Source organism: Cataglyphis hispanica, chromosome 11, assembly GCF_021464435.1.
Source record: "Cataglyphis hispanica isolate Lineage 1 chromosome 11, ULB_Chis1_1.0, whole genome shotgun sequence".
NCBI lineage: Eukaryota > Metazoa > Arthropoda > Insecta > Hymenoptera > Formicidae > Cataglyphis > Cataglyphis hispanica.
In genome coordinates, this window is record NC_065964.1 from 7,481,752 (window position 1) to 7,497,983 (window position 16,232).

General features: G+C 39.5%; 1 protein-coding gene across 2 annotated transcripts in view; it reads right to left on the reverse strand.

Moving 5' to 3' along the window:
* LOC126853198 (uncharacterized) overlaps nt 1–16,232 on the reverse strand; it is a 167,802-nt gene that overhangs the window by 139,440 nt on the left and 12,130 nt on the right. For both annotated transcript variants that reach the window (XM_050598751.1, XM_050598752.1), the window contains exon 2: nt 9,472–14,942. In XM_050598751.1, coding sequence (XP_050454708.1) covers nt 9,472–14,902 — 5,431 coding nt within the window. In that variant the 5' untranslated portion in view covers nt 14,903–14,942. The remainder of the gene's footprint in view (nt 1–9,471; nt 14,943–16,232) is intronic.

Genomic DNA, 16,232 nt, shown 5'->3' on the forward strand with positions numbered 1-16,232 from the left:
CAAACAAGTCGGAAAACTTTTTGCCGATCCGACGTTGATCCGCCTTGACGATGGGTATAATAGGACACAATACATAACGATTTTACGTAATGCTCGAGCGACGCGGATATATCGGCAGAGATATAAAAATACATTGAGAGATATCAATGTGTTCACCGGCGATTGTTATCCGGTCGAACAATGTGTTAAAAGATAAGAGAACGGAGCCGATCACCGAAGCGTGATATGGGAGAGACGAAAATAAAAGCACGTGGCATCGATCCAAATTTCATTGGGAATAAGATTTTATATCGCTGTATGTATACACGATAGTAACTCAAAGTACGATGAATGATGTGCGTTCAATTAATTATATAAGATCTCATCTCAAAGCCAACAGATTGCCTACCATTTTTTGCGCGTATCTTCGTAATTATATAATTTAAAAAATATATCTTTCATAACAAAAAATTCTTCTATATATATATAAGATTTGTCTTATTATAAAATTAATTAAAAATATCATCTTCAAAATATTATTCGATCGATAATTCTATGGAGATAAACTTTAGCAAAATCAAAAATAAGCTATTAATAGATAACGTTATTTTTTATTTTTTTCTGAACAAATAAGCATGAAATATGAAAGCATAATTTTAAATTTGTGCTTCGGATATTGCAGAAACCATAAAAAAAAAAAAAATATGCGAAAAGACTATTTTAAGATGTACATATATCCGTCATGCTCCGTTTAATGAATATCCTTTCTTTTAAGAAAAAAATCCCTCATTAAAACATGTTTCGAATATTGCTAAATAAATCATTACGGCTTCGCGAAAGAGTCTTCCCATACTATCGTAGAAAAATCGAATATCTTTGTCTGTCTTCGAGGTTTTCGAAGAAAATAAAGCCGGATCGAAGAGAGGATCGGCGGACAGGATGGATTTTTAGTTGCCATCAAAGACACGCGCTCGCCGATTTTTAATTAATGTCAGGTCACGAAGAGAAATGGCACCCCCATTACCGCCGTGTTTTTCAGCTTCTCTAAACGATCTCGACCCTGTCGTTTCGTGGAAAGAATCGTTCATCGAAAATCGATGAAGTCGTCAGCACCCGATGGCCGCCTCTATTACCGGCGCTTTCTAAGGCGTTCGCCGCGCATAATCGTTGATATATATTGGCAAAGTCATGGAGACACGTGATAGGCAAAGTTACCTCGCGAATCTCACATGCAGTGTCTGCAAAACTCTTCATGTTAAGACAAATGAGAAAGAGCTAATTCTTAAAAATTGCACGAGCAAGTATTTCAATGTATACAATAGAGAAAATAGGATGAATTTAAATGAAATGATTATTTTGTGAGAATATATAAAATTACGCAAGGCAGCCAATTAAGCGTTTAATTGGCAATAAGAACGTCAGCTGTTCTGACATAAGCTCCGTTATTTTAGCAAAAAAATCACCCACTTTATCTTTCTTGAAGAACGTCTTTCTGCGGAAAAGACAAGGAACACTCGTTTTAACTAAGCTCTCGTATTACGTCCGTTTCGTGAAAGAAAGGATTATAAGCATTTTTATATGGATCAAGTATGAGTTACAAAAAATGAACCATCAACATTTCGCTATAAATATTAAAAAGTTTTGGATATCGTTTCTTTGCTCATCTCTAATACAACTGAAATATCTTGAGGTCATGTTACATCATCTTAAAATGACTGCGTATGAGTATGTTTTAAATATCTCTTATTCATAATTATATTATTATAAAAAATATTACTTATATATATTCTATATTATTTTAATTGTAAAAACTCTTAGTTCGCGGAAAAGATATTTATTATTTTCTACTTGAAATGTTTCTAACTCTTATTTAATAACATTTTTCCTGGCTAAATTCATTAAAGAATTTATCGTTAAAATTAAGGTGTGTGGCATAAAATATCTTATATAGCATAAATATGCGCGAATATATGCCAGTGATAGCGAGGATTTAAAAAAGAACGAGGCGAACGTCGATGCTCTTCTTACCTTCTCTGCCAAATTTGCGTTTCTTTTTGCCGCCACCGCCTCCGCTGGACGAGCCGGACGAGCCTTTGCTCGAGCTCTTGTCCTTGCTTTTCCAGCGTCCGATCAACATTTTCCGCAGCCTCCTTCTCAGCGTCTCGAGGGCGGCGTCATCGAAAGCAGCGACGCGGGTTCGGGTGGACGCGCTGCGCGCGTTCACAAACCGCAGGTGGCACGTAGCCGCGCCGTAGTACACGCCGTTTGATGATGCGGATGCACGCGATCGCGGTGCACGGATCTCATACGTTGCATCTCCGCCGCGCGACACCGCCGTCTCGTCGCGTCGTCCATCGTCGGCGAATGGGAAACGTGCCGCCTCTATCGTCTCCGCGCGAATCCGCCGACGAAAGCGCGAAATTTACTCGCGAGTCCGCGATTCCGCGTCTAAGGCCGTTGATTCTCTATCTGTAATTACGTCACGTTCTAGTTGCGGCAGCACGAACACGCGGTTACCAAGAGGATATTCTAGCAAACACACGTATGATAAATTCATACGGTTAGATCAAATATTGCGTGCTTATCAAACAATTATAATAATAATAATTAATTCTCTCTTAGTCACTTCCGAACGTAATCGCTGATTACATATGAATACGCTTTATGAATATCCTCTTTGTAACTATGGTTATCTTCTAAAGCAGTTTGCCAAGCAGTTGCGACTTTCTCAATCTGAAATATCGTGCAATCACGAGCACACGATTCCTGAAGCAATCGAATGATGCAACTAAATCGTCTTCGAAGCCATAAATTTGCAATTGCACGATTTGCAACTGAGAACGATATTGTCGATTTCTAAATCTATCCATTAGACAGTTGCGAAAATCGAGAGAAGCTCAACGAATTCACTTTATATAACAACATTTACATATAACTTTCCACTATCGAAAGAAAAAAAAAAATATATATATATATATATACATCCACATTATATTTTATAAATGAAAAATGTTTCATCAACACTGAAGCGAATAAAGATGCCGTTGTTGCGAACGGAAATCTCGAAATATGAGTCGCGTTATGTAAGATGCATTCAAAATTAAATCCGATCGTGACGAAAACCGATTTTAAGATAAGATCGCCGCGGTTCATCGCCGGCATTCCGGCGCCGTTGACGTCGCCGGCAGCTTCCTTCCGGTCGCAAAGAGTTTTACCGTAGATCGTATATTCGGGCGTGTGCTGCGAGCGAACCAGATCAGTGGGTCAAAGAAGTGACACAGCCCCCTTCTTACACACAAAGTAAAGGGCATAACAGTTTCGTACTACTTCATTTATCCCATCGTTTTCCGACATCTGAAAACCGAATTGTAGACGCTTGCGAGAGACAGACTATGATGGATAGTTTGATAAAAACGGAGATAACGCGCTCTACTTCTCCAACTACTATGAATCGTCTCTAGGATTTATGATTTTTGTCATTTTCCATGGAAAACTTTCCTACGTCATTCTATCATAATTTGCCAAAGGCATCGACTGTGTTAATTAAGCGTCATTTATCATTTGTTCAATATCAAAGGTGTGCTAGGTACGAAAATACGATCTTCTCAACCTTGTAAACTTTTCAAAATTTATAACTTTCCCCTCATCTACATATCATTATTTACAACACGCCCATCAAAATATCGTAAACGACGAGCATTAATTTAAAAAATGTAAAAAAATTATTTCAAATAAATCACATTTTTACTATTGAACTCATTAGAACATAATATAGTAATCAAATAATATAAAATCTAAATTCATTGTTTGGCGTAATGAAAATCGTAATAAAATTAGATTATAATTAACACGCTACATTTTCATTGATTAGTAATGTCAAAATTATATTAAGCATAAAGCATAATTTTAAATCAATAATCTAAATAACGTCACTTATCGCAAAACTCACTTCAATGACAATTCCATTCATGATTTTGTCAAAGCAAATGAAAACGCGAATCGATAAAATCCATAAACTTTCTATAAATGTATAGAGTGCTTTTAACTGAGACTGAAAATTTCCGTCTCATCCTACGAAAATCATAATTGTGATAATTGCTTTCAATATAAGAAGTAAGGAATATTGACGAGTCATGCTTTCAAGAAGCGAAGCGATCATTATCGATGCTGCCCACATAAGAGATCGATTCATCTTCATATTAACGTGATGTAATCTGACGATACCAAAAGCGAACGAGAAACTCAGCGCTACGTACCAATTAATTAATGAGGCTAATTGGATATTTCGTGTTTTTTTTTTCTTTTTGTAAAACGGCAATTAATTGGATTTGCGGATCGAAGCGCGGCCAAGTGAATCGTTATCTCGATATTTATCGCTTTTCGGTATCTTTGACGTCACTGAATCAGGAAAAGAGATTCGAGTCGACGCGAATCATTTGATCGACACTGCCCTCTTTTAACCGTTCATCCTTCACCGGGCCACTTTACTCTCTCAATTCATCCTGATTTATGATTTGCCGGCGAAATTTTTCCATAATTAACTTATATTCAGCTACACGCTTCTCAAAGCGCGCCGATATCCTGCTATTTGGAAAAACTCCAACTAACGAAATAATTATATCTGTAACCTCAAGTTGCGCTTCATAAACATTGAAAGCAATCGTATCATTGAACTTTAAAATGTTCTCTAAGAGAAAATGAAGATAATATCAATATGATTAAAGCCGAATAAAATTACAAAAATCACTGGTTAACTTTAATATATAGCAATTAAAAAAAATTCTGTAATCAAAATAATCAGTAAGAAATTCAAAAGCAAATTGATATTAAATATGAGATATACGAATGTTGTACGAAAATAAAGACTAATCTTTTTTTTCATTTCTTACGTTAATAAATCAGTCTATATATTCTTCCTATTACTTTTCTTTTTGTATTTTTTAAAATTACGATTGTCAAATATCTCTTACGTTGATTAAAAACAAAAGGTTACTTGGAAAATAAGCTGTCACTTTCTTATTTTTTACGTCATATCATACATAATAATTGGGGATTGGTATTATATATTAAGAGACAGAATTTTTCTTAGAAATGATGTGAAAGGAGAAAAATACAAGTTTGGAAAACAAGTACTACACGCTACTCTACACGCGATAGCAATTGCACCGAGGTCAAGGCACTCGATAGTTGGCCACATCGACGCTGCTCGCATCGGACTACCGGCGACATATTCCGTTCTCCATTTTCTCTCAGAGCATATTCGAAACTCTTAATCAATGCGATGCGCAAATATGTTTGTTACAAAGAGAGAAATAATAGACATCGCGCCTCTCCTTCACATTTTAACGACCCTCCATGGTATGAATATATTGGCGAATAACGTTTCTCGCGTCAAACAAATTGATAATAACAATGGAGAGGTAGAGAAAGAGTATTGGGGAACTGAGTCGCACACGTTGTTTCGCACTAGGCCGCAACGGAACCGTAATTAAGATGGTCGGTAATTTTACCGATTAGATGCATCGGACGGTCGAACGGTCGAATGGTGACAACGGCGACGCGATTCCTCGCGTTTGCGAGGATCGCGGTCGATGCGACGGGGGACGAACTTGAAAGACGAAACGCACCACCACGACGACTGCGACCACTACCACTACCTACACGTCGTTTCACGGGACGGCAGACGTAGCGGCAGCAGCGCACCAGCACCACCACTAACTACCCCACCGGCGAGGAATGTATTCGTGGACCCGGCGATTTTCTCCCTTAGATATACGACAGCCGAGATGTCTTACGCGACTTGCCCTACGAGACGATCGTACGCGTACTTCTTGCCCGCGACGACTCACGCCGACGAAGGTCGCGATCGATCGGTACTTTTCGAAAAAGACGCCCCCGCGTACGGACGAGGGACGAGTGTGGGAGAGACGGTGGGATACGAACCACCACCACAACTATCAGCTACCGGCTACACGTCGTTTCACACGGTGCACCGGCACCGGCAGCAGCAGCACCAACAGCAGTGGCAGCACCATCAGAGGGTGAGAGGAGTACATTGCCGGGACGCCCGGAGAGTCCCGGTTATACCATCTCCCTCGCCACCCTTCCCGGCGTCTTCCTCTCTCCTTCTATCCTCTCTTCGAGTGACGTCACGGGAATGGAGTCGGGGATCGATCCCGAACGCCCACCTAGACCGCATCCTCTCTCTCTCCCGAACGGTACTACTGACCGGATAGAAAACATTCGACCGTTCTCTCGCGACGACCTCCAGCGACCCCCGGATATACGTATGTATGTACCCAGCCGGCACCCGGCATCACGCAAAACGGAAAGGTGCGGAAGGGCGTAATTCCTCGCCGGATGGAGCACACCGTTCCTGCAGCCGGTGCAGCGCGATCTCGCGCTGCAGGCTGCGAGGGATGAAACGGTGCGCGGCGGGAAAATGAAATGAGGATAAATGAAACGAGAAGAACGCACCTTGACAAGACACACAACTTTATAAGCAAAAAATCTCTTTTCGTATACGTTGGGCAGAGGATATTAATTTCCGAATAAAAAAAATAATCTTCTTATTATTATAATTTGGATATTTGAACGTAGCTTACCGAACACTTGTATATGAAACGCGTTTATCTCCGTAATATTAGTAAAATATATATATTTTTTTTTTTTTTTTTTGAGGGACCAAAAGAGATTTTTTGTACGATACTTCATCATATAAACAAATATTGTAGTGATCTTTAAGTAAAATTATTAATTTCCTTATTGTTCAGTTAAATGTATTTCTCTTTGTCGCACAAGAGAAAAAAAGGTTTAATTTACAGTAACGCATATTATAAACATTTCCTTAGAATATAAATACTCAAATTAGAAGCTGTTAGTCCGAAAAATATTTTAATAATTCACAAAAAAATTAAACAGTTTGTACGATAAAAATTATATTCATTGCTTTTTTTGGCAAATGTAATGTATTAAATTTAATTAATAAATAATATAAATATGCGTAAGGCTCGATTAGCTTCACAAAATCAGTTAATTATCATAAAATTACCAATATATACACAATAATATAATTAATGGGAATAAAGTTGATATAGCGGATAATGTCCGCTTATTGTTTCCTCCTTTACGAGACCAGAATGCGTTTTGGCACGGCTCTCAATTCTGAACATAGAACATTCAAATCTGCATCTGCGGGTCGGTTAATCTGCATAGATATTGCACCATGCATCGCGCGTGTCGAAATTCGGCAAACTATTCTACTTCTCTATCAGGAATTCTTTTGTCCCCGGAAATCGCTTGTGCGCCAATTCAGCGTTCAAGTGGCATTAAAGGAAGGGTAACGTCCTCGTCCATCATCTTTGATCTCCGATTTTTCGTCGCTAGATTCAGAAGGAAATCCAACGAAACCGACGTCTGTGACGTCTGGGAGAAAAGAAAGATGAAAAATTTTGCATCTTTTCGATTAAAAAAAAAAATTAAAAAAAAAAAAAAATAAACAAACTCGGAAAGGATCCGATTATCGATCCCGTTTTTTGCCTATTCGATTATTAAAAAGAAACATTGAATCCTTTTGCTATATATTAACATAGTTGCTAGTATTTAACAACTTTATAAATCATAACATGAAATCTTTATTCCTGTCTCTCCTCAAATACAGAGAATTCAAATAAATTTTTAAAAAATATTAATTAATTATTATCGTATTTTAAATCATTTTATGATGCTATATATTTTCAACGGAGAGCCAGCTTAGATAGTAAGTCGTGAGAGCGATGCAGCCGTTCTGTAAAAGTCTCTCGGGAATCAAAAAGAACATCTTTGTCAGGCAGCAAGATTTTCTGCAATGTACATCTAGAGTTGCGCACTTCCTGTACGTATACTTTCAAAGCTCTAAAATTTTAACGTAGCGCAGCACGACTCGTGGATTTTACATAAACAACAGTGAAGGTACTTGAAATTGCAGTTTGAACAAATAGATGACCACGCATCTCATATATTGTTACGTTTTGCTTTTTTATTCATACATTTTACTTTTCTTTTTTATAAAATTCTTATTCTTATTTATAAAATAAAATTTATCCACACAAAAACAACGGTAATTTTATCCATCGATTATAATTAAAAAGTCACAAATAAACGTGGATATTCATTAAAAAACACACGGATATAATGAAATAAAAAAATTATCACAAATTTATATATATAATATACGATGTGGGATTATTATATCGACAACACGTTTGTGCAAAATTGCGTTTTCTTCCGTGTAGGCGATTCGATGCATTTCATGACCGGAAGAGCGTGGGCGCAAGAGTGCATTAAAGTCAGTGAAGCGACATTTGTACGCATCGGACATTTGTATGTGTCGAACGTACCCTTTTACCCAAGTGCAATGTCAGTGACCCTATTTATTTCAGTCTAGAAGAGACCTATTAATTATGACTGTTCTGTTCGCCTTGTGGGAGGACGACCATCCAGAACGTGATTGTATTCATTCTCTAATAGTCTGTCTAATATAAAATAATACTGCTGCCTCGTTTTTATATTTTGTTAGGTGTCTGTGGAAATATATCGGATATTGATGCGCATTTCAATCAAGTAAGAATTATGAGTGGAAAAGCGTAGACTTTATTTTAAAAACATGTATCGATTTCTAGTATTAGAAAAATGTCTTTTACTTATTCGCTATATTATTAGTTACTTTTATAATTCTAATGTATCTTTGCAATTATTTTCTTGTATTTATTTGTTTATTTTGCGCGAATGTGTTTACATGGCGAAAGAAATCCCGCAGCAGACGGCGTGAAAAACGGATATCCAGGTAAGATCTTTTCGCGCATATTAGTGTATTCCATTCTCTGTACATTCGAAGAGACTCAAGCTTATGCGAGAACGCGATGACGCTCGTGCGTGCGTTTCTCTTTTACTCCTCCTCGGTCGTGAACCTGCTTTACTGAACGTGCGATACCCCCCCGATCCGTCTCTAGCTCTTAAGAGGCTCATTCGAATGCACGGTCATACGCCGTCATGCCGTGCGGTTTGCATCTTGCCTAGATCGAATTACGACCTGCAAAGCTCATTCTCATTTCGGGATTACTCGCCGAAAAAGCGTCCGGTCTATTCTCGCGATTTCCCACCGATTCAGCAGCATGATAAATGTAAACGATCTTTGTCTCATTTCGGCGGCTTGAAAATCACAATTTACGAGATATGGAACTATTATTATTTCAAAAATTCCTCTAGTTGGAATAATTATTTATTTCAAACTTTCACTTTAAGTATTTAAAAAATGTCAAGATTATTATTTTTATTATTTTATTATTTTTATATTTTATTATTTTTTATAATGAAAATTCAATTCGTCTAAGAAAATTTAAAATAGCACTTTTTCTCTAAAACATTGTAATAATTCGGCTATATTTTAATATTTTATATTAATAGATAAATTTAATATATTTTGTAAAAATGTGAATATGAAAATTGACTCACCTTGCCGTGGTTGATAGCCGCGTTGTTCCTCGCTGCTCCATCGCTGGACCGTCGATACCTCGTTGCCGACGTGATTCTTAGCACTATTTTCACGACGAGAGATTACGTAGGAATCCTTGGGCGGAGGAGGCAGAGGTCTGTTAGCGTCGTACTCTCGTTGCGGACGGCTGCCATTCGAGCGACAAGTTAGATCCGCTATGCGAGTACCGTACAAAGTAACGTCCTGATTTCCATCGCGTCGATCTTGATGCAAATATACCGAGTCGGTATCCGAGGCGCTGTTTTCGCTTTTGTGTCGTCTAGTGGGCGGTTCAGGTGCTGTGCCATGCTTGGTTGGCCAGCTGCCTGTCGCTAAATCCGGTCCGATCTTCGGTTGATTGGAGAAGCTGACTCTCTTGGGCCCTGTACTACCGTACTCGACCGATTCTCCTCCTATGAGGCTTCCCCTCTTAAATATCGGATGCGGCGGTCGAGGTTTGTCTTCGTTGCCGTCTTCCTCGTGAATCTCACTGGCTTCCGGTTTCCTCGGGGACGCCGAGATGCCGGTTGTTTCGTTCGTGGCTAGTCTTCCGTATGTCACGTTGAAACTGGCACGTTCGATATCGCCTCTATGAAAGTGCGGGGAGGCACTCTTCGATCTTTGCGCGTCGTGTGCCGCGGGATCGCGTGGATTCATAGATTTCATCTCCTGACGATCTCGTAGCGCTTGTTGTGGCCGAACTATTAGCACCGGTTGATTCTGACCCTTTTGAATTTGCATTAACGGCAACTTTCCGGTCGGACTCGTCTTGAGACGTTGCTGCACATTGCTCCAATACAATCGGTCGCCGTGAACGAGAGCAGGTGTCGTCGCACCTTTAGAATTCAACATTTGATTTGCATTAGACGACATCAAGGTCGCCGGACTTTCCGTTCTTGTCGTGTTGTATGTTTCGTACAGCCTATCCTCCATCGCGTTCCGCTCGTAAATTCGACGCTGTTGCTCCTCGTCCAGTCTCTTCAATTGTTGCCAATACACCGCTTCTCTCATTTCCGGTAAATCGATTTTCACCGCGTTCTGCTTTGGGCCGGAATTTGCCGATGAAATTGCCGATTTCCGATGCGCTTCCAACGCCTTTTGCTGCCAATAAAATGCTTCCAGGTGCTGTCTAGTCTCCTGTTTCGAAGGTGACAATAGCATGTACGTCGAATGACTTTGTTGACAACCGCTTGTCGCGTCAGCGATTCGTTGAGCGTACAAAGGCTCTTGTCCTTGTCGCGGTTGATGCTGTCGTTGTCGTTGCTCGTAAATCGATTCATGCTGAAGTGCATTCGCACTACTCGTGTATCTCTTGTCCTGATTCGGTGATGATTGTTGACAAAAGCTTTGCGTTGATTCGCGTATAGGAGATTGAACCGCTCTTCTTCCAGGTTCATCGGATATTTGCTTAGCTTCCGAGGAACATGATTGTAAATTTTGCAATTCCGAACTCTGTCCTCGAATTCGAGCTATTCTCTCGTCGCGGCATGATTCGGTCGAGCTGTACAGATCGAGTGGCGGCTGATCTTTCTCGCGTTTATCTTCCTTCGGCTCCAAGGTCGTTGTGTCGCTCTTATGAAAAGTCTGTTGTCTGCGGTATCCATAAATCGGCTCGGGACGTGAGATGCTTTTCGAGAGACCGAAAGACGATATAGTTTTTTGCTCAATAGATCTCCTCATTCCTGTGACGGAAGAATTCTGGCTACCGTACTGATGTCGCACTTCAATTGGAACGATGCCAGAGATACCCTCGCGCGAATCCGCTATGGGAATGGGCGATTCGCAGAGCCTCGTCTCGTTCGATGGCCGAGAAACTCGAGACTGACAGATGGTTTCTCTTTTGGGTGAGGCTATCAAGATTTGATCGTTTGGTTGTGATCTCCTGGTTCGAGATCCCGCCGATGGAGACATCACTATTGTCATTCCATATTGTTTCGACGGCGATATGTTCTCTCGAATGGATGCTCTTTCAGTTTGGATGTTGGCCGTTATTGAGTCATTCTTCAAATTTGTATCAAATTGTGTCTCGTGATTTTTTAAGCAATTTTCGCGTGTTTTTTCAATCTCTCGTTTTGATTCCGCTTGCATATTTTCATTATCTTCGCAAGAATGTTGGAAAGAGCAATTCTTAACCGGCGATTGTCGATTCGATAAACATTTTTCTTCGTAGATTAGATTGTCTTTCTTCTTCGGCGAATTCTCTGTCATATGATCTGATGCTTTCGTGCTTGAAAAATGTTTCTCACGACATGGTGATGGAGTTTTGTCGTAAATGTGTTCTTCAGCGTAGTTAACGGTCGACTGAGAAATCACCGGTTGAGCTTCATTCTCGTAAATTCTTTCTTCTCGCCCGTCTTCGAAGGCTGATTGTTCGGTAGGAGAAGTTCGGGCACTGCTGCGAGGCGAGTTCAAATAATACTCACCGCTCTTTGAACTGGAAGGCGAAAACTCGCTCTTTTGACTCGAATTAGGCGTGCAACTTGAATCGGCGTAATCACCAGATTTTTGGCTGGAACCAGACGATGGATTCTTGGAAGTTCTTCCAATCAAGGGCGCTCTCTGAGTCTGATTTACGATTGGTGGTCGAGTAATCTTAACTTGTGCGGGAACCGATTGTGGGGTATTAAGTAAATTCGTTTCAAGATTGCCATTATTTTGATAAAGTCCAGATTGATTCTGATAATTTTTATCATCAACAACATCCACGCTACTGAGATCGTCGCATAGTTGACCGATGCCATCCTCATAATTTTCATAGTTTGACAGCTCTAATCGTGACTGCGGTATTTCAGGCAGCGGTCGATCGACAAGAAAAACGGCTCGAGGTCGTAAATATCGTTCATTCGGCGGCGCCGAAATTCTACCGGTAGATGCATGATTTCTTTGGAAGACATAATTACGACCGCCATGATTCGATTCCTGTAAACTGTGCTTGCGTTCCAGATAATTGTATCGTCGACCGTCGTGTTCTTCGCGCTTCTGCCTCTGCTCATACTTTCTAATATCGGGCGAGATAACAAATTGTCCGCCACGCTCTATCCATCTCTCATCCGGCGCGATCGAGCTGAGACTTGAATCGGTAGTATACGATCTCTGATTTTTTCTTCTTTCGCAAAGAAGTCGTGTATCGTCCGTTTGCAGAAAGTGATCGGGTGTGCTAGTAATCGGTCCCTGTTCGGGAAACAATTCGCGCTTGATCTCGTCCAATCTCTCATCGATGATGGAACCATTCAGACTGCTATCCAATTTGACGTTTCTCTTGATATCTTCGTTTAGATTCATCGTGTCCGGTGATCTCGTGTAATTTCCATTTTGTTGATAACGAGCGAAATGCCGCTCGTCGTATTTTCTTCGTTCCTTCTGCTCCTTTTTCTTATATTCCTTTCGAGAATCTTTCGGCGAAAAAATGGCTGGTAAAAGACGTCGAAAACCGAGCTTCTTCTTTTGCTTTTCCTCTTTCTTCATCATCTTGGATGATCCCGCTTCCATAGCGAATTCTTTTATAAGATTAGCGTAACCGTCTCTATTGCGATGATTTCGCAGCAGGAAGGTTGAATCGATACATTTCTTTGAATTAATCACCGTAAAGGAGTGCAAAAATGTCTTGTCGTTGTTTCTTTGTTCAATTAAATGTTTCTTGTTTTTTATCACATTAATATTCTTTTTATAATTATTTTTCATTCGACTCGAATTTGTATCGTTATAATTATTAACGCCTGTTGTGTCATTAATGCTTTTTTCTTCTTTCAAATTTTGATCTTTCTTTTCACATACTACCGCCGTTGTCGTGAGAATTGTATTTACTTCTTCATTCCATTGATTGCAATCTTTCACTTCTTCGTTACCGTAAGCTTGATCAAATCCATCGTCGTTATCATTCGTCTGTATTTCATTCGTCACGTGAGCAATGTCTTCATCGACAGCCTTGATTCTATCCTCCAAGCACGAGTCGGAGTCGACAGTGCTGACAGTACTGTTCTCAAGAATTTCCTCCGAAGTTCGTGTCTTCGATTCATCGATCGACCTCTCTGTGAACTTTTCTGGGTGCTTTTGGCCAAAAAAGTAGCGGCCGTCGCGATCGTCGACGATGCTCTCGCGTGAGGACACGCTACCAAACTCTTCAATATAAGATGATTTCGAAGATTCCGAGGAGTTACGCTGCAAACGGTTCTCTAAAAATCCCCCGGACCACCTCTTCTCTACCTCCGTTACTTTCTCGCTGTATTTTTGCTTGATGTCGATTTTGCGCGATGCTTCTTCATCTTCGGTTTCACTAGTTCTGTCATTATCGGATGTGTAATCCAGATCGGTTTCCAACAGTCTCTTCTCTTCGATTTTCAATCGCTTATCCAGATTATGCTTCTCGAGAAAATCCTTGTCGAATCCGGAACTTAATCTCTCGCTGCCACTTGACTCCGCGGTAACTGATAATCCCGGAGTATAACTTGCTTGAAAATCCAGTAGCTTTTCTTTATAACTTTGCGCGGTACTAGCGTGAATCTTGGTGCTTAGATTCTTTTGAAGATCTTCGATAGTCGTCTGACTTTTCTCCAGATAACTCTGCGCGTCACTGTCAATTTTCGCGTTTCTTTCCTGCTCTTCAACGTTTATTGCGCCATTTTGCTTCTCGATCTTATCTAATTTATCGCACTGTACGTTTGCAATTTTAGATATCTCATTATGTTTCTCAAATTCGCAATTTATATTATTATCATTTTTAACGTCTTCCGTCTCGAAAAGTTTATGTTTATCCGATTGCTCTTGTTTAATCGCAGTCAATATTTTATCAACAACTTTTTCCCGATTCGGTGATAAATCTTGTGATTTCTCCGTAGAAGAGACTGAAGTCACTATCGAAGATGAATTATTTTCTTTCTTGATCGCAGTTTTTTCCGGCACTTTTGGCGGCACTTTATTCCTCTTGGCAATTATATTTGTCGAATTTAAACCGTCAATCACAATGCTACTGATGGGTGACTTTTTAGTGAATTTAATCGGTTTGATTCTGCTTTCTTCGTTTGGAAAACTAGCGCCTACGCTCTTTCGACTTTTCGGAATAGGAAGTTTTGATGTCTTAAAATTAGCGTCTTTTGAAAAGGCAAACGCATCTTCCGGAAATACGTCGTTTCTCGTCGATTTCTGTTGATTGTCGTTCGCTAGTCGTTTGCTAACATTCTTTGTCTCACAACTCAGAGAGAATTTTCTCGAAGACTCGTTTTTCGTCAGCAATACTTCTCGCGAACCGTTTGAAGACTCGAGGACAATCTTTTCGATGGTAACTTTATCAACCGAGAAAACTTGCACGTTTTCCGTATTCCCTTCTTTCCCGTCTTTTTTAAACAGACTCTGATTATGTCGCGCATCTGTTTCCGGGATATTGCTATCGAACACTTTTCCCTCCATTGACTCCATGCTGCTTTGCTGTGCACCGTTCTTCTTCTTTTAAGGACGCCTGAAAAAATTGTATCGTCGACATATCCGAGAGAAAAGTTTTTCAAATAATAATAAAGTTAAATTTTAAGAAATTTCTTTAAAAACAAATCATTATCTACATTTTCGACCAATATCTTTAACGAAGAATCGTCTCCTATTGTATCACAATGCCGAATGTCCTTTAAATGTATAGTCGTTTGAAATTGTCTCCCAAGTTCATCGCCGCGTCGGTATTTAACCCGGTCAAGTACGTGATATACGTACGCGGCCATGTGCGCACCAGCCGCCGCCTGCCTTGCTTGCGAGCACGTGCCAACACGAGCGGAGTTAATGTTCCCGGGTCGTGCAAGAGCGCGCCAACAAACCTCAGAGTAGTCTAAACACGTGTATACATATATTCTAAGTATCGAAGCGGAAAATCTTCTGTTTGCTTCCTAGTCGTCATTCGCCTACAATCAGTGTCTCTCTCTCTCTCTCTCTCTCTCTCTCTCTCTGTCGAGGAGCCGCAAAGTGCAACGACCGTAACGAATTCGTTCAAGGAAATTACAAAGCGTCTAAAATGAGAATACCGCTGTACGGCTTCGAGTCCCTTTTTCCCGTGATACCGTTATGCTCGCTTCCGACCGTATTTCCCCTCGAAGTTGACGTAAGCGTCAAGGATAATACAAGTCGAAAGTGGAAAGGAGAGAGATAAAAATACGTTTTGCGTCGCAAGGCGAGTCCTACTCAAGAAAATTTCTCGAGTACAATATGTAACATAGTGAAAAATTTCCAATTTGCAAATATAATCTTACTAAAGTTAAAATAAGAAATGAAATCTTAAAATAATAAAAAGAAGAAGTGAATTTTATAAAAATTTTATACAAAAAATAACGACAAAGATGAAGTGAGATAGAAGCAAGAAGCAAAAGTAAAATTATATATTAAAAAAGATGTATAAATTAATAATAAAAATGTCCATTTCACTCGCATTAAATTACTTTTATTATATACAAACATATTGAAAATATTTAATTATAAAATATTAATACCGTAAATATATAATGAAAGTATAAAAAAAGATGGAAAGAAAATAGAAATATACAAATATAATAATGTACAACTAGAAAAAATAATCGATAAGAAAGAAAAAAGTCCTCACCTAATTTTGCGATTATAATAATTAATAATCAATTGTATTGTAATCTTCTATTCGTATTGTAATATTCATCCAATGGCGCATTAACCTAGAAACTAATGGCAATATGCCAAATGAATTATTTTTTCTTACGGATTTCATTTCCATTATGAGATAAAATAAGGAGACACT